Source organism: Euleptes europaea, chromosome 1 (assembly GCF_029931775.1).
Source record: "Euleptes europaea isolate rEulEur1 chromosome 1, rEulEur1.hap1, whole genome shotgun sequence".
In the NCBI taxonomy this organism is placed as follows: Eukaryota; Metazoa; Chordata; class Lepidosauria; order Squamata; family Sphaerodactylidae; genus Euleptes; species Euleptes europaea.
In genome coordinates this window covers 124,825,912-124,845,400 of record NC_079312.1, presented here as the reverse complement: position 1 = coordinate 124,845,400, position 19,489 = coordinate 124,825,912, and the positions used below count along the sequence as shown (strand labels likewise).

Sequence of the window (19,489 nt, the reverse complement as noted above, 5' to 3'; positions counted from 1 at the left end):
TGGAGATTTTGTGGGCGGAGCCTGAGAAGGGTGGGGTTTGGGGAGGGGAGGGACTTCAATGGGGTATAATAATGGCATAGAGTCCACCTTCCCAAGCGGCCATTTTCTCCAGGTTGTAATAGCAGGAGATCTCCAGCCACCACCTGGAGGTTGGCAGCTCTATCAATGCATCATCAGCCACCTGTGATTTCTGAAAGTGGTGGCATCCGAGCATGACGCTTTAGTATTGGGACAGAGAGGCATAATTTCTATAGCCGCTTCAAGCACACAGCTGCTGCAGACAGTGGGGGTGGATAAGTGTTATCAAGGGCCTTTCTCCCCATAAAATTCCTGGCTGTCTCAAGGCATTAGAATTAATCAGGAGAATGTGTTTGAAGCTCTGCGACTGGAAAGAGCTTTGTTTCATTGCTTGGCTTGGCCATAAATGCCAGCTGAGGATTGTCAGTTTTGCCCCTGCCCTCCAATCACAATTTAATGTGTCCTGGTTTGTTCTTTTGGTGCTGTGGAAGGTAGAGGGATCTGGGGAGGGAGGGGGCGTTCTGCAAAGGACAACGCTGACCATAGCCAAACTCAACCGGAAGTCTGCTTCTCTTGCGGGGAATTTATGCTGGCAGCAAAGAGAGATCCATGCTTGGAAACATTGTGTGGCATGTATTGATCTGCAGCCCTGTTCATTGGATAGAGCGATAATGAAGTCCTTACTAGCTACATGCAGTTTTTAAAAGGTAACATCAAATGAGCTCCAGAGTTAATCAGCCTAATGCAAGCCCCGTTCCCTAAAGGAAAACTTGTGGGAAACTACAAAATACCGCTTTCCTTTTAGATCCCTGTAAAATCTTTCTTTTTCACTCTGAGCCATTGTAGAAGGGAGAAACAATTATATCCACTCCCCAGGCTCCTGCTTTTCCTAGGTGTGGGGGATCCTATATTATGAAGGGGTCACACATGAACTCATGAAGCTTCATACAAAAGCACATACTCTATCACAAAGGTTACCAGGTCCCTCCTGGCAATTGGTGGGAGGTTTAGAGAGGCAGGTTCAGGGGCAGCCATCGGTGTCCCCTGCACAATGACATGACTTCTAATTTATGCAGAAGAACTGGCATCACACCAGGGGGGCACTCTAGCACTTGCCAAAAACTCTATGGTTTCCATAGAGTTTGCGATGCTGGCACTGCCACATAAACCAGAAGCAATGTCATCGCGCCTCCCTTCTGCCAGCCTGCGTCCTCCCGTCAACCAGCTGAGTGCCAGCAGGCAGCAGAACTAATTGGCAGGCAATTGCCCGCCATTATGGGCAGTTGGGAACTCCGTCTACCACTGACACACAGCCCTTGGTAGTGTTCGTCTGGGATTGCATTAATAGACCAGACCTGATGATTTGAAGTGGGAGGAAGCCAGGCTAAAAGCACCTCCTGAGTCCTCCTGCAGCTTTCAGGGAAAGAAAATGGTTGTGAAGGATGGAGAGGTGAGTGCTGGTGATGAGATATCTAAAACAAATTGAAGCTTATTTCTATCAGCCATTTGGTGATGACAGAAAAAAGAACAAACAGGAAAAACAGATACATCCCGAAAAGTAAGTAGCGGCATAGCTTTCATCATCATAATCATAAAACAATTCATAGTATGGGAATTAACAAAAGCCGGTTCCGTTCCCCAGAAGATGCTTTGATCTAAGTGAAGGTGCTCTCTTCTCAGAATAAGCTACCATCCCCATACTTTGATCATTGGCAATCTTGTTCTGAGGGACAAGATAACTGGTCTGTGTTCCAGGAAGAGTAGCGTAATATGTATTTATGTACTTTTTTCTCTCAGTGCTGCAAGTGCTTCACATATATTTTCACAGTACTCCTTACAACATCCCTGTAAGGAAGGCCAATATTATTATCTCAATGTTAAATATAGGATGCGCAGACTGAGACATTGTGGCTTGCCTGAATTTGTAGCTGAGGTGAGAATTTGAACCAGGGACTTCCCAGCTCATTTTCTTAGTACGCTGGCTGGTCTCCCACGGGTCTGTAATTATTTGCTAGCTTCTGATCTTGGCGCAGGGAAAGTTAACATTTGGATGAACTGTAAGAGAATTCAAGTTTTCACCTTTCAGAATCTGAACCGGTGAATTCCCCCTTTTCCTCCCTTTCCTAGGGTAAAGAGAAATTTCTTGCTATCCTTAACAAGTACATGGAGATCCATGGCACTGTTTATTATGAAACTCAGCGTCCACCTGAAGTCCCAGCTTTCGTGAAGAATCATGGCCTTCTGCCACAACACGAGTTCCAGCAACTGCTGAGGAAAGCCAAGGTATTTCTTTATCATGGGCAAAAAGATATTTGTTTCCAAACAGGAAGGAAGGAGGGAAGGATTTGGGAAGGAAGGAAGGAAGGATTTGTTGGGGTGTTGCCTTGAGTTCCATTTATGTAGATGTTCTTAATTTAGTGTGGTAGCTGCTGGTGAGGAGGAAAGGCAACGTAGTATAGCTGAGCTCGCCAGATCTCAAGCTAAGCAGGGTCAGTACTTGGAAGAGAGACCACCAAGAAAGACTCTGCAGAGGAAGGCGATGGCAAACCAACTCTGCTTCTTATTTGCCTTGGAAGCCCCTTGCTGGGGTCACCATCACTCAGCTGCGACTTGATGGCACTTTACACATGCGCGCGCGCACACACACACACACACACACAGAGCTACTGGTGGCTGGCTGGTTGTAATACTAGGCTTTGCCTGTTGCGTTATGAACCCATAGGCCAGTTATAGTACTCAAACCAATTACTTTTGGCTGTTTGTTCTCCTGCTTCCAGAATTTAGAACTGGGGAGAATTAGGGGCAAATCCCCACTCAGCCATGAAGCTCACTAAGTGATCTTGGTCCAGTCAATATTGTTCAGCATCACCTAATACTGCTAATAAGTTGAGATCAAAATACAGACAGACAGATATTTAGGATTGCTGCTCTACACTCTGAATCTAAATAAGTTTTCTAAGAAATAGACTTACACTGAATTAAAGGGGATTTACTCCCAAACACAGCCTTGTAGTCCATGCCCATGGATACTTATGCTGAAATAAGTCACATTGTGCTCTATGAGACGTGTGTGTGTGTGTGTGAAGTGCCGTCAAGTCGCAGCCGACTTATGGCAACCAGACTTACTCCAAGGTAAATGTGCAGCCTTATACTGCTGTCCTAAGCATAGTTATATCCACCTAAGCATATTGACTTCAATGGATTGTATATCTCTTTAGGATTGCAGCCTAATCCATTTATTTACTTAATATATAGAAACAGAAACGTAGAGCTGGAAGAGACCTCAAGGGTCATCTAGTCCAACCCCCTGCACAATGCAGGAAATTCACAACTACCTCCCCCCACTCCCCAATGACCCCTATCCCATGCCCAGAAGATGGGAGGGGGAACCCCCAAACCTCCAGGATCCCTGGCCAATCTAGCCTGGAGGAAAATTGCTTCCTGACCCCAAAGTGGCGATCAGTGTTAAATTCAGGAACTGCCTAAGTTCACAGAATCAGCACTGCTGTCAGATGGCCATCTAGCCGCTGCTTAAAAACCTCCAAAGAAGGAGAACTTATATACTGCTTTTCCTAAATAAACTCAAAGCAGTTACTTAGCATTCCCAAAGAGCACTCTAGATTAGCCATCTGCCTTCTACTTTGTTGTTTTGTTTTGTTTGCTACTGCAGCTCTCTGCCCCATTAGCCTTCCCAGTGATCCAGAGGGCCTGTCCCCACCAGGGACTTTCTTTCAACAAAATCCATTTGCGACAGTGAGTTTCTTATGTGTCACTAAGGAAGTTCCCAGCTCTCCCGTTCTGATCATTCCCTAAGCAGGCTAATAGCTCATTCCACACTTGGTAATACAGGTTTGATGAAGCCACTGTATGTGTGAAAATGGCATAATAGAATTAGAAAGGGAGAGTGGAGCAGAACCAAAATGGCCTGGGAAAAGAAGCGTAATCTCATTATGGAAGAGATAGCCAAGGACATTACAGATGGATCTTCCTCAAAATTATATGGATAGAAGTTTCTGCAACCATTTAGAAATCTTGCCAGTTCTTTGAAGCAATTTACTGAAGCATATAATTGCAACAAAAAACTTACTAGATTAATGATCTGCTTTCTGTATATGGACATATTAATAGCCTTCGATATCCACATTATTGGTTATGATTTTAAAGCTACATTGACCTACAGGTAAAGGAATAATTTTCACATCTAAACTAGGGGTATAAAATGAATGGGCCTTATCCCTTAACCCCTTTAAAAAACCTTTCTCCTGACCTCGTGTTAATATTCCATAATCTTCATGGGCAATATGAAGTAAAATTTAGTGAATTTCTTTTCCAATTGTACTTTGACTGGCTTTTGTTGATTGTGTCCAATGTTTTTAGACATTCAAATCCAGGCACCACTAGTGTAGGACATTTCCTGATGACTGCTCACTCTCATGGCTAAATGGGAAATGAAATGTTTTGCATTGTGTTTTCCACTGCATGAATGTAATAAAAGGCTGAAGAACAAGACAGCTTATGCTGGCATCAAGTCTGAGAGTCTCTGGTCATTCTGTAGAATGGTTGATGTGACTCCTATTTATTAAGTAGGTTTCTATAGGGGGAAAAAAACCTCTGTTGTAAAAGCTGCTTTTTGTTTGACACTGAAACTTACCTAACAGAAATCCTAGCTGTGTGCCAAAGTGCCTTGAAGTTTACACCTTATTACCCCTAGCTGGCCACAATATTGAAGAGTGACTACAGTCCTGATCCAACACTGTTGGATGGAGGAACCCTACAGAGAAACTTCAGGGCAGCCTTAGATTAAAGTAAATGCAGGTGTGAACAAGGGATGGGGTAAGTGAAGGCAGGTTAGAAAAAGGCCTTTTCATTCCCCTTAGTTCTAACTGAGCCCCACAGAAACTGTTAAAAGTGAGCCTTTGGTAAGACAAATGAATGGACACACTGAAATAGACAGATAATAATGCAAGTTTTTATAGGGAGCTTTTGGGTATATTTCTCCCTATATGTTGCTGCTCTCTGCAAGTTGTCATGTGGAAGCACGTTGCTAAAAAATAGCCATGGACGCCCCACATAACCCCACACCTCTCTGCATGACAGGAAATCCCCTGCAGAGAGAACATGCCTATAGCAACATGTGTGTATGCACCCTTGGGCTCCTGGGAATCTCAGCTTTCATATTTAAATGTAAGTCATTTTATAGGCCTCATGGTTGCAGAGATAAAGTTTTGAATACGATGGAAAAATGCCAATGAAAGAAGGACACAAGAAACAAGAATCCCCAATTCATTACTTTCACAATTTCTAAATCTTTCTGTAACAGGGTTCCTTACCCCTGGGGGCTAATTCAAGCTTTTCACAGGAAGGCAACAATGTCTCTGAATAAGAAAACTGTCAAATAATGTGGCCGACGTATTCACAAACTGTAATGTGACATCTGGCGTATTCATTAAAATTATATGCAAATAGTTAATTAGTGCCTGCTAATATATGCAAATGAGGAGAGGCTATCTGACTCATGTGACAGTTTGAATGTAGCTGTGTGCTGGAGGAAGTTCTCCACTGCTGGGATAACAGCAAGACTTGCATTCAACAGGTGAGGAGGAAGCTGAAGGGCAAAGGGAAAGCTCTGTGGACCATCAACGTCCGGTGCTAGTGAACAACATTCCATTCCCCAGAGAAAGTGGGATGGTCAACAATCCAGGTTGTCCCCCCCAGGACAGCCTTGCAGTACCTACAACCTGAAGCAAAGAACTGAGCTGAGCCATAAAGACGCAAGTGGTGGGAAAGCCTGTGATTGTGAAGGATCACTGAAATGTCTCCATTTGCTCCCTGCAGCTCTTCATTGGGTTTGGTTTCCCTTACGAAGGCCCTGCCCCTTTGGAAGCGATCGCCAATGGGTGCATTTTCCTGCAGTCCCGTTTCAACCCACCCCACAGTTCGCTCAATCACGAATTCTTCAGAGGGAAGCCCACATCCAGAGAGGCAAGTCTGATATGCAGTTGTGCCACCGAGGTCTCAGAAATGGACCTGGATATTTCTGAGGTGTAAAGTTGTTTTCCATTCTGAGAATGTTCGCAGAGTAAGAAGGATCAGATTTCAGGGTAGTCATGGAAGGTCTGGGTGGCCAAGGGTAAATTGTTATTTCTAAGGCTCAGTTCCCCATCTATAAAAACATTAAAAAATAGCCTTCTGAACCATGTTGTTGTGAGGATGAATGTCTAGCTAAAAGAAGATTGCTTAACATGTTGCTTTTCTCCTGTACAATGATACTCACCAATAGTATGCACTTTGTATTGTGCATAGATTCATGAATGGAGATGGGGGACATGTCTGTGTTTATGCAGGGTTGTTTCCCTGAGGTCACCCCTGCCGACTGCTTTGGGGCTTCCTTTTGATTATGCATGCTGTAAGAGGCCTGGGCTTTGGGTTCCCCACCCTCCTCTCTTTAATGTCCTGTAGGGGTCGAGCCAAGGGAACTTCCACGGCCTCAGAACATTCGGAGGGAGAGTCTGAGTCGTCCTCTCCCTCTGAAGAAGCCAGAGTCTTGCCACTGCCAGACGCCAGCACGGAGACCTCTGACCCTCCTCCTCCTCGGCCTCCGCTTAAGTGGCCTTTATATAGGCCTGGTTCTCCACCCCTTTCCCCGGCCCCACCCCCTGAGACCTTATTAGGACTCTGAGAGCCCGCCCCCGGAAGCCGGCCGCCCTCAGCTGGCCTCCGCCCCCACGTCGCCACAATCCTGCCCGGGATGTGCCAGCCCGCTTGCCAGCTGGGTGGCGGGACTATTGCCAGGGCGGCGGGCTGGGGCGCTGTCATGACCCTGCCCTGGACGCGCCCTCCCGCTTGTCAGCTGGGCGGCAGGGCAGTTGCCTTGGAGGCTGACTGCGACGCCGACACAGCTCGACTCCCCGCCGCTTGGCCCCGTTCCAGCCTCGGCTTCTCCTGGGCCCTCTTCCTGCCACCAGCCCCGCCCTCCAGTGTCGACACGTTGGCCGGTCCCTTTCTTTGGGCTCTGCCCGCTGGACCGGGCCTCTTCGAGGGCTGTCTCCTTCCCCGCCGCCGAGCCTGCCGGGAAGAAAACCCCTGCCGGTAAGGGGACGGTTACCCCGTTGTTCCGGGGCACCTTTGGATCTTTCCCCATCTCCTGCACTCAGTTTGGTGGGGTGGGGCTACTCAGGCCCAGACGGACCGGGTCCAGGTCCGTCTCGGGACAATGCCCTTCCTGACCGTCAGAGATTGCTGCAAGTTTCCACGTATTTTACCCACGTTTTCTGGATGCTGGCTAAAACAGCATCTGGAAAACACGGGCAAAACGCACAGGGAGAGCAAGGAGATCTCTGACGATCGGGAAAGGCATGCATAATCAAAAGGAAGCCCCGAAGCAGTAGGCAGGGGTGACTCCGAGGGAAACAGCCCTGCATAAATGGCCATAGAAAACCAGTTTGGTCCTGAGTTTGAACTGGAATACTGCATCCATAACTTAGAGATATTTCTTATCTGGACTGCCCCTTTTTCTCTGTGAAATAGTGTCACACAGAGTTTCCTTTTCTTCCTTGCTGCCCGTTCTGGCCCAAATTCAGTGCTCCCTGTTTTCTGAAAAACTTGTTTATGGTGCCCCCTGCAGGAAATGTTTAGAAATATTGATTTCTACATTTGTAGGTATCCTCCCAGCATCCCTATGCACAAGATTTCATAGGGAAACCCCACGTGTGGACAGTAGACTATAACAATTCTGAGGAGTTTGAAGCCGCTATCAAAGCCATCATGAAAACCAAGGTAATTGCTTGTCAAACCTAGTGAAATGTTCTTTGTCATGGAAATTGAGCCTGTGTTACTGTGTTTTGCTAAACACAGGGGGTGGGTTCAGTAGGAACACAGCAGGTTGGGAATGAGTGTGGGTTTCCAATGCATCTGAGGAAGAATGTAGCAAAACATGATTCATTGCAGGTCTACACACACACACACACACACCCTCACAATCGCAGAAAACTGTAGGCTGTGCAGTCAAACCATCTGGATTAGAAGGTGTTACTAATTCAGTTGGGGGGGCGTCTGGAAATGAAATCCATGTTGTCATTTTGAATATTTTTCATCTGAAGTTTCATCTTTTAAAAGGTCGCTCTCCATTCTTTTTAAACTTCTAGTTTTCAGAATCTCAGGCCTTAGGTGACGCTGAGTGTTAGAGGGCTGATTCCAACATTATTTAAGATGTACATCAACCTCACCTCAGAAAGGGGTGCATACAACTCTAGGGGAGGGGCTGTGGCTCAGTGGTAGAGCATGTAGAAGGTCCCGGGTTCAATCCCCGGCATTTCCAGTTAAAGGGACTAGGCAAGTAGGTGATGTGAGAGACCCCTGCCTGAGACCCTGGAGAGCCGCTGCCAGTCTTAGATAATACTGACTTTGATGGACCAAGGGTCTGATTCAGTATTAGGCAGCTTCATGTGTTCATGTCTTTACTGCAGATATTCCCATTTGCCACTCTGGCTGCTGGCATTTCAGCTACTAGCATTTGGTTAAACACACACATTTGCAGGAAAACTGCATGATAAAAAAATGTTTTTAAGTACATAAATAATATTTATAAGTGAGTTCTGCAAGGACTTTAAGAGCTAGACTGAGTATTATGATAAATATTCATTGGGTGCTAAAAAGGGCCAATATGCAACTTTTTCACCACTCTCCCCTCCACTGCAACAAACAGAATTTACTTTGTGTTGGGACATCACATCTTTCTGCATTTTCCTGACCTGGCTCACACCACTGATCATGGGGAAACGACGATGCCATGACACAAGATCGATTCTATGCAATATTGTCGAAGGCGAACCAGATTTTGGTGACTGTTTTCACTACGAGAGGCATGCTTTTCTATAACATCTGGTCTGACTCTAAAATACGGGACTTGCCTGTTCAAAGAAAACTTACATCAGGTACAATCCTTAGGGTTGCCAACCTCCAGGTACTAGCTGGAGATCTCCTGCTATTACAACTGATCTCCAGCCAACAGAGATCAGTTCACCTGGAAAAAATGGCCACTTTGGCCATTGGACTCTATGGCATTGAAGTCCCTCCCCTCCGCAAACCCCGCCCTCCACAGGCTCTGCCCCAAAAACCTCCCGCCGGTGGCAAAGAGGGACCTGGCAACCATACACAATCCTCAATGCTAATAGGTTCATTCTCAGAAAAAACACTTTCAGCGTCTGGGCAATTTTTTCCAAGATTGCACCACAGAGCCTCTTCTGTATCAGGCGATATTAGCTTCGCCTGCCTGCTGTTCCTCCCATGTAAATGCTTTCGATAATTTGTCTTCTTTAGTTTAATTATTAATCACTGGTATTATTAGTACTTGTATTAAGCCATTCAACAACCATAGGAAGAGCCCCAAGAGTCCCCTTTTAAATATGAGCATTGCAAAAAAAAAAAAAAAAAAAAGAGGGGGGGGAGGCAGAAAAGGACTTTCTGAAAAACACAGCCCCTGCTGGATGATGCGGTTTCTTGAAGACTTTTAAAATGTATCTGTCATGAATATTTACCTCCCCGGCAGCAGAAGCCTTTCAAGTTGTCCAGATCATTAATGTCAATTCTCCTGGAGGGGGAAATGTGCTGATTTCCATTTTGCTCACAATTTGCTTTGGGTGGGAGATGGGCGTCCCGGTTGTTACAAAGATGATATAGTGCAAAATAGCATTTCTCATAATACCTGAGTCTGATTCAGAAGGCTGGCAGGAGTCTGAGAATTCAGCTCAACTGAATGGTTATTAAAAGAGACAGTCTGGGGGCTCCTGAGGCCCGTCTCGTACATAATGTTCTGGCAAACCCCTGGCTTACCTTGGAGTGGATATTTTGCAGAGAGTCATAGCCAATCCCATATCCTTAGCACGAATGCCTATATAACACATATGCTTGTAAATACATGTTTCTCATGTTGTATTTTGGGCAAGTATGGAAAATAGGGTTGCCAAACTGTGTGGCGAAAGATGTCCTGCCCCTTTAATAGAGGCTGAATGAACGGAAAGGGGTAGCTGAAGTTTTTTATGGCATGGAGGTAAATAACATCCCATTAAAGGAACAAAGTACTTTTTCTCCAGGCAATTGGCAACCGTAATGTGTTATGAGTAATGTAAAGTGTACAGTGTTCCTGACTCTTTGAGAATATATGGCATGTGGCATGAATTGCATTGATCTTTTCTATGCTCCCTGAAATCACTTATTTGCATGGGTTCTTTCTTCTCCTCTCCTACAACTGGGATACACTTGCAAAAGATGATGGACTGTTTTGAATAGCGCACCACAGTGCTAATTATTCAAGGAGTAACACAGTTGTACATATTGCAAGGGACTGCCTCATACTCTGCCTCAAGTAGGGTTGCCAACCTCCAGGTACTAGCTGGAGATCTCCTGCTATTTCAACTGATTTCCAGCTGATAGAGATCAGTTCACCTGGAGAAATTGGCTGCTTTGGCAATTGGATTCTATGGCATTGAAGTCCCTCCCCTCCGCAAACCCCACCCTCCTCAGGCTCTGCCCCAAAAATCTCCAGGTATTTCCCAACGTGGAACTGGAAACCCTAGTCTCAAGTGAGGGTGGAAGTCACTTAACTGCAGTTGTGATTTGCACATAAAATGGCCACACCACATCTTTTCCTGCTCAAGAATGACAGGTAAAAATGCAATTGCTTCATTGATAGGATACCCTTCTTGTTAAGACTCCAGACAGATTACAGGATTAGAAAACAAAGCAATACAAATGAAAACAAATCAATAAAAAATACAAGAAGCTTCATACAACAAATACTGCAGTAAAACTAGGTTACAATTTAGAGAACAATGCAGTAAAACAGTGTAAAATATATTTATTTTATTTTTTATTTTATTATATTTTTACCCCGCCCCTTCCCCGGCCTAAGCTGGGCTCAGGGTGGCTAACAACATGAATAAATATAATTTAAAAATACAAATAACCATATAAAATTCAATTAAAAGATAATCACACAAATTAAGACTATCAATAGCTCCCTGGTCATGGTTCCCTCAGTTGACACCTTCAGTTTCAGTTCTAGAGAGAAACCAGGCAAGTGCAAAGAAGAGGAGCTGACAAAGATGTGAGTGACAGGGGTGGGGACAAGGGAACAGGAAGGAAAGGAGAGGGAAAGGGAGAAAAGGGAAGGGGGGAATAAGAAATGCAATTTAAAAACCTGCTTCCAATTTTTCACCGACATTAGAAGTATTCTGTGAGTAGGGTTGCAAACTACAGTAGCCAAGCCCAGGTTGGAAGATTCCTGGAGATTTGAGGGTGGAGCCTGGGGAGAATGGAGTTTGGGGAGGGGATGGACCTCGGCTGGGCATAATGCCCCCCCCCCCAAGTAGCCATTTTCTCCAGGAGAACTGATCTCTGTAGTCTAAAGATCAGTTGTAATTCTGGGAGATGTCCATTTCACACCTGGAGGTAGGCAACCTGATTGCCAACAGTCCTGTTGCTTTATTAGAGGCTTAATATGTGGAAATGGGCAGCTGAAGCTTTTCATAGCATGAAAGTAGATAACAGCCAGTAGCCTTTTATGCCTTTATGGTCTGTTTCCACTGGATCTGCTGCTCTCTAACTGCACAGTATTTGCAGTCGAATTCTCAAAACACTATGCACAGGGGCTTTTTGCCCTGAAGAAATTCCAGTAGTTACTTGGGATCAATTGTGCATCCCCAGTGAAAATGCAGAGCTTTTGAACCACACAGGAGCCCCTCCCCATTGAAAACGCTGCTTTGTAATTGGCTGTGGGGTATTTTTTTTTTAATTACGTCGCCAAACCTGCAGCTGTATTATTTCATTTGATCTGAACCATTTTACAGCTAAAGCAGAGAAGGGTCTGGACAACCCCTCCCCTGATCAATTTGTTTCTGCTTAACTCAATACAAGGGTCATAAGAACATAAAAAAATGAATGGTCATTTGTGACATTCGTTGATCCAACGGTAGTCTCACATTCACAAACAACAACCAAAGGCCTTCATGCCTATAAGAGGATGTGCATAAGGGAAGGGCAGCAAATCAGCTCGGCTCTATTCCTTCCTGCTGAGAACTGACCCACGCTCGCTGTGAAACTGACCAAAAAAGCAGTTATTCAAGCATTATTCTCTCGCTAGTGTGCTCAACAATGGCTTCAAGGGGAGGGATTGGATGAGGGGGACAGACATGTGGGAGGGAGAAGCAAGAATGGGCATGGGGTGGAAAAAATCCCAAAGGGACAAGTATGCACAGGACTGGCTTTCAATTTGGGGTTGAGACAGACTTTAAACTCGGGGTAAAACAGCATCCTGAAAATGTGGGGGAAATGAATAATTAAAGCCCCGAAGTAGTCAGGGGGTGACTGATGGGAACGACCCTTGCATAAAATGACCAAGCCTCTGTTAAAAGGTCAGGACATTTTTTCTCTCTGGACAGTTGGCAAACATAACTGTGAGGGAATTGAGACAGTCATGTAGCCAAGGAGAGGAGAAATGACTCTGTTTTAGAAGCTTCTATTTTATCAGAATCCAAACTGAAAGGAAACAAGATCCTGCTGTAATGGCTGCTGTGATGACTTGGAGAGAAAAACAAATATTTTTTCGGCAGAGAGTGATAGGGTTGCCTGGCAACCAGCAAAAGATCAGGGGACAGGGACACAAGGGTTGCCATCAGTAATGGAATGATGAAGCTGGAAGTGACATCATACTTCCCTAGGGATCACCAGAAACTCTGTGGTAAAACTCTAGAGTTTCCTCAATTCCTAGAGGATACTGACATCACTTCTGGGTTTTCTCTGGAAGTGATGTCATATCATCAGCTCATCTGTGACTATTTTTATTTTTCTCCTTCTGGCACTGTGAGCAGTGGTGAGAAATAGGAGCCTGGGGATCTCCCACCTATGGAGGGGGCTTGGAAGACCCACAGAGTGAGCAGGTCTATTCAGAAGGAAGTCTTATTGTATTCAGTTGGGCTTACTCTCAGGAAAGTGTTATGATTGCAGCTACAGGAACAGATGTCTCCTCAATTCTTTTGCTCTGCCACAGTCTTAAATTACTTTAGGTGCAAGTTCAGGGCACAGTGCAAGATTTTCCTGTTATTGGAGACCCGTGCAAGACCTAAGGATGATTGGAGGGGGTGGGCAATCCTAAATTTGCCAAAATGCTGGAGAAAATGTGTTGTCTCTTTAATAGAGGTTTAATTGGCTGTTATTTACCAGATGTTGTTATTTAACTCCATGCCAAGAAAAGCATCAGCTGCACATTTCCACATATTGAGCTTCTATTCAAGACACAGGACACTTTTTCTCCAGATTGTTGTGGAACGGTTACATTTGCAATGACTTCTGTTTATCCTAACTATATCCTCTATAGATTTTAAGTCATATGGACTATTGCAATTGCCAATGGATATAGTTATAAGATTTATCCCTAAGGGGAAGAAATGAATTTTTGAACTTTGTGTATACCTTTTGAACTGCATGAATTGAATGGAACTGATGAAGAATGAAACGATCGTCTTCACTCATTTGTGTTGTATTAATTATAGCCCAAGATTCCTGCATTACTTTTCTTATCTTTGATATTAGTGCAGAGGTGTTGATTTTGGCTTACTCAACCGCCAGGTAATAGCTGGAGATCTCCTGCTATTATTACTGATCTCCAGCTGACAGAGATCAGTTCACCTGGAGAAAATGGCAATTGGACTCTATAGCATTGAAGTCCCTCCTCAAACCCTGCCCTCCTCAGGTTCCGCCCCAAAAACCTCCCGTTGGTGGCGAAGAGGGACCTGGCAACCCTACACTTATGCCACAGGCAGAAAGGAAGGGTGACGATTGTGGGAATGGGGAAGCAAAGATGTTCTGAGCTTGTCCTACGTATGAAGGATAGTTCTCTCACACTGAAACAATGAAATTAGAATCCATCCTTAATTTGAAATTAAAATCTAGGAAGAATGTGATGCTCCAAATGCCATTGCAATTTGCAGTAAACTGAGGAAGAATTGTTGACTCCCCCTTCCCCTCCTATTGGGTAACATCTTTGTGGGTTAATCTCTCAGCACATTAGAGCTCCTTTTGAAAAGATGTTCCATAAACTACCTGGAAACCAGTACAGAATACAAAGTAACTCACAGTTATTTCATTTTTTCCCCTCTCCCAAGGCCTTGAATATTAGAGATGCTGTCAAAGCAATTAGGCCTAAAAACTGACCTACCTTAAAAGATTAAAAGCCTTATTATGGGCTTGTGCTGTTGGATTCCCCTGATGTTTTTCCTTTAAAATACTGTTCTGCCACAGCAGGAAATTAAAAACAAACTTCAGTAAAGACGAGGAAGGACCGGGCGGCTTAGAGTTGATGCTTTTCAACTTGCCAGCTGCCTTGTGAAGATTTTTTCCTACCTCTGAACTCCAGTGGAAATACTTGAATTTGTGGAGTAGCCTTAGCCTTGCCTGACAGTTTCCCATGGACTGGAAGTTCCACCTGAGGGTGCCAAAAGCCACCATGGGCCCCAGGACAAAGTTTGTCTGTGGGCCTCCCTTCACCCCATCCCACTAGCTGGAGATCTGCTATTACAACTGATCTCCAGCCGATAGAGACCAGTTCACCTGGAGAAAATAGCCGCTTTGGCAATTGGACTCTATGGCACTGAAGTCCCTCTCCAAACCCCTCCCTCCTTAGGCTCCACCCCAAAAACCTCCCACTGGTGGCAAAGAGAGACCTGGCAACCCTAGTCCTGGGGATCTCCCAGAATTACAGCTCATTTCCAGACTACAGAGATCAGTTCCCCTTGATAAAATGGATGCTTGGAGTGTGGGCTCTATGGCATTGTATCCCACTGAGGTCCCTGTCCTCTCCAGGCTCCACCCCAAGATCTCCATGAGTTTCCCAGCCTGGATCTGGCAACCCTACCCCTCCATCCCCTGCCAGGGGGATCCCCTGTGCACGCAAACCCCTGCCTCAGCTCTGCCCCAACCCTACACCCCACCTAAACCCAACCCAGTCATATGAAAATAAATCACATCAGGCTTTTAACTTCCAAAGTACAGGCAGTTCTTTATCATCTCTGATGTGGCAAAACTCATGCGTAAATGGTATTTTTTCACAGCTATCTTTAATAACATCCAAACATGAGTACTGAGTCTCTTTCATAGCTATATTCAGATGAACATTGGTGGGTTTTTTTTTTATTTGTCTTCTGCCGGTAACTTCTAGGAAGCATTTTAGTAAGTGGTATTACCAGGAATAAAAGTGAGAGGAGGTTTGGTTAAGTGTGGTCCTCTGTGGCCTTTTAGGCTTCCTTACCCTGGGGCTGCCAGTCCCCTGGTTAGAGTGGGGGAACCCATGCCCCGAACTCCCATTTCCCACCACCTCTTAAAAGCGGTTGCAGGAGAAAAATTACAAAATGGCCATCACGCCTATGGCGTGATGTCACTTCCAAAGAAAACCTGGAAGTGATATCACACCTCTCTAGGAATTGCATTCCATCCTCAAAGTTGTGTCCACAACACAAAATAAAGGCTATTTTCTTCACAGTTAGACCCAGCCAGCAGCAACACAGGAGGAGGTGATGGGTGAGGCTACACCACAATACCACACAAGACACTCCCCTTTGCATGCTCCTGGGTCATTTTAGCTTCCCACTCCACCTCTGCTTCTATCCATGCATTGCCTGCCAGGAGATTGATCACCCCACTCTCTATCAGTAGTCCCAGCCAGGCAGAAGAATCAGGAACTTCCTGAGCCTGTTTTGGGTTGCCTTAAAGGCCCGGGGGGGGGGAGTTGCATTCAAATTGGTGGCTCACTGGCAGGCCTGGTTGATGCCCTCGCGTATTTGGTTCGGCGGCCAACTGCAAGCGATTGTTCTTCAAAATAATTATAATCAAAGCACAAACTTTCCTCGCATGGCACTCAGCACCTTGCGACCCGACAAGGCGAGGCTACAGAACAATCGCATGAAACCCACGGAGCTTGAGAGACAAAAAGACAAATTGCAGCCCACAGGAAAAGGTGACACTGGAAGTATTGTCCCAGTGATGAATTGCAGCTGTTACCGAGAGGTTAAAGGCTACAGGCGGAGCAGGGGCTGGCTTTCATTCTGAGGTCATTTACTTGAACTTCAACGTTTACATTTTCAAAAACTGTTCCTACACACACACTTTAATACAGCCAATATTCTGGCGTAGCGAAGGGAGAAGGCTTCATTATATTAAAGTCAAATGTACAGGAATATAATGGAAAATTATATATTTCAGGCTATGCTTGGGAGAGTAGCACATTAAGCACTGCTGTGAAAATAGCTGGTTAAAATATCCCCCAGGCTGCTGTTACACACTGGTAGACAATTGCATTATTTTCTATTTATTTGGCTGATAATATTTGGGCTGGGCTTCCCCCCCCCCTAATTTTGTTTGATGAAAATTCATTATTTGTTGTGGGGTTGTGATTCCTGTTGGAAGCTCAGATTCCCATGGAGAAATGAATCTGCATCTGGGCTGTGAGTACATTTGTTCAACATCTCTTTTTTAAACGGACAGTATTGGGTATTCTATTTTTACTGTTTGTTTTAAGGCCAATTTCCAGAGAGCCTCTTACCAAATGAGAATTAAGTCCCTTGGCTGGGAATTGGGAGACAGCCTGAGACTGGAGGTTGAAGAGACCCCTTGTGACTTTAGTTGCCGTGCCACATACGACCAAAGCAATTGTGTCATTGTTATTTGTCCTTCATTCCCCGCCCGACCTTGAAGCAGACCTCAAGGTGGGGTGAAATGAAATCCCATATCTTTTCAAGCTGACCTAAAATCATCCTGCTTCTTTTTCAGCAAATGAAAACCATTCCAGGATGTAGCAGGGTCACATCAGTATTGCTAAAAGTCACTAAGGGCACTTTCACACAGCCCAAATGATGCACTTTCAATCCACTGTCAATGCACTTTGAAGGCGGATTTTACAGCATGAACTGGCAAAATTCACTTGCAAACGATAAGGTGCACTGAAGTTGGATTGAAAGTGCATTATTTGGGCTGTGTGAAAGTGCCCCAAGAAAACGTTTCATGCTCCCCTTTTCTGGTTAGGGATAGGAGTTTGGGCTTTCTGTTGGAAGAAAAGGAAGGTGTCTCTGGGCAAGATATGCTGGGAATAGTCTATCATACAGAACAGTGACAAGCCTAAACGTGGTGAACAGATCCCAACACCACCCCACTTCCTTTTTTCTCCCACTTCAAGCACAGTTTAGAAGGAAATATTATTTACTTAAGAGAATGCTCCTTGCTATGGAGAAATTCCAGATAGATGGCCATGTTAGTCTGCCACCACTAAGATATCGAGTCTGTGAAACCTTAAAACTAAGGCCATTAACACATAGCTCTGCTCACACGTTTTTGTTGCTGGTAAATCACACTTTTTTTGCCCCGATTTCAAATAATTAAACGTACAAAGCGCTCCGTTGGAGCTCCGTGCTCCTCCACCCCACTATCCCCCAGGTGGAGGCGAGGGGAAGCCAGCAGTGGGTGGAGGCGGTGGCAACTAGTGTAAGGAGCCACCGCTGCTCTGCTGTCCCCCAGGGTGGAGGCCCTCCACCTCCTCCTGCAATGGCATGTGCGGCAGCGGCAGGTCTCTCTACCTCCCGCTTTCTCCTTCCCGGCAGCGGCCGGTCTACCGTGTGCGGTGGCAGCCAGTCTCTCGGCCCCCCGCCTTCTCCCACAGCGGCAAGGCTCCAAAGTCGGGAGTCGGGCTGCAAAGGAGTGGTGGGAGGGGAAAGTGGTGTCAGGAGGAGGCGGAGTCGAGTTGCACACTGACACGCATGACAGAACCCTGTACTTTGACGAGATTTTTTGTTTATAATTGCGACAAGGCAATGATTGTCTAACCCGGGAAAGTAGCAGAGGGAGGTGGGTTGATTGCGCACTCGGGACATCGTCATGCATTTAGAAAAGGGAGATTCGCCATATACTCGGGAGAAACACAAGACAAACCAGACATGCATTAATGACCCATGAATATATTATGACATCAGCTTTTCTGGGCCAAAGCTCACCTAGTCAGATTCCTGAAGTATTAAATTCAGCCTAACATACCTCACAGGGTTGGTGTGAGGATAAAACAGAAGAGAGGAAAATGCTGTAAGGTTCTTTGTGGAGAATGGGGGGGGTATAATGAAGGGTGCTTTCAAACATGCTCAGTAATGCACTTTCAATCCACTTTCAATGCACTTTGCAGCTGGATTTTACTGTGTGAAATAGCAACACCCCCTTGCAAACGATTGTTAAAGTGGATTGAAAAGTGCATTATTCAGCATGTGTGAAAGAGCCCAAAAGCAAATGAATAACCAATATAGTTGAAGATGGGGAAAAATAAAATGTAGGTTGGTTGGTATGTGGGAAGGACAGCAGGCAGCATGGGGGTTGCCAGGACGAGGGAAAGAGAAAGTAGTGTGAGGAGGGGGAAATAGGGGAAACCGAGCCCCCACCCAAATCCTTGCTGGTTCCTCACCATGCAACTTAGCCCAGCCGAGCAACCGTCATCACACAACTGGGCCCTGCTCAGCCCAGCAGCTGGAAGCACATACAGTTTTCTTAGGGAGAGGCTGCCAGGGGGAGGGAAAGCTGAAGATGGGACAGCGGAAGATAAAGGTAGGTTGGCTGGTGTAAAGGAGACAAGGAAGCAGGAAAAGGGGAGAGGCCATGTGGGGTTTTGGGAAGGGAAAGAGGAAATAGTGGTGGAGGGGAAAATGAGATAACCCCCCTCAAGTCCTTGCAGGTTCCCCACTTGTAGTCATATGATTTCCTGTGCAGAAGTGACTCCCTAAAGGAATTTGTTAGTGTACAATGGAGCCCTGTTTTATAGCAGGAATCTGCAAGATCCCTGTGCAGAACAGATAACGGAAACTTTGCCTCTGTGAATCTCCACCATTAGCATCAAGGGCAATGGCCTATCTGCATTGTTTGGGTTGGATGGCTGGGGTGCAAACAGTATCTGGGTCCCATTTTGAAAGGAACTGCCTGTCTGTTTCTTTGTGCTGGCTATGGCACTTGATGCTGTTAATAGTCTCATAAGGTCCAAATGCCGTTCTGATGGCATTGATGCCAAATCTAATGCATCCTACAAAGGGTACCCTGACATAGTTCATTTCTCTTTCTCCTTCTTAATCACCTTTCACCCAACTGTCGTCTTTCACCCAACTGCATCTCACACCTCACATCTGAGTCTCATGGCGCAGAGTGGTAAGTCTGCTTGGTGTGTAATAGGTAAAGGTAGTCCCTTGTGCAAGCATCATTCCTGACCCATAGGGTGACATCACATCCTGATGTTGACTAGGCAGACTGTGTTTATGGGGTGGTTTGCCGTTGCCTTCTCCAGTCATCTATACTTTACCTCCAGCAAGCTGGGTACTAATTTACCAACCTCGGAAGGATGGAAGGCTGAGTCAACCTTGAGCCGGCTACCTGAAGAAGAGTTGGTTTTTATGTGCCGACT

The 19,489-nt window shown here is 45.5% G+C and overlaps 1 protein-coding gene across 2 annotated transcripts in view; it reads left to right on the top strand.

The window, feature by feature from the left end:
- The window catches only part of MGAT5B (alpha-1,6-mannosylglycoprotein 6-beta-N-acetylglucosaminyltransferase B), a 250,636-nt gene that overhangs the window by 208,326 nt on the left and 22,821 nt on the right, over positions 1 to 19,489 (top strand). For both annotated transcript variants that reach the window (XM_056855117.1, XM_056855113.1), the window contains exons 12-14: positions 2,146 to 2,301; positions 5,854 to 6,000; positions 7,678 to 7,794. In XM_056855117.1, coding sequence (XP_056711095.1) covers positions 2,146 to 2,301; positions 5,854 to 6,000; positions 7,678 to 7,794 — 420 coding nt within the window. The remainder of the gene's footprint in view (positions 1 to 2,145; positions 2,302 to 5,853; positions 6,001 to 7,677; positions 7,795 to 19,489) is intronic.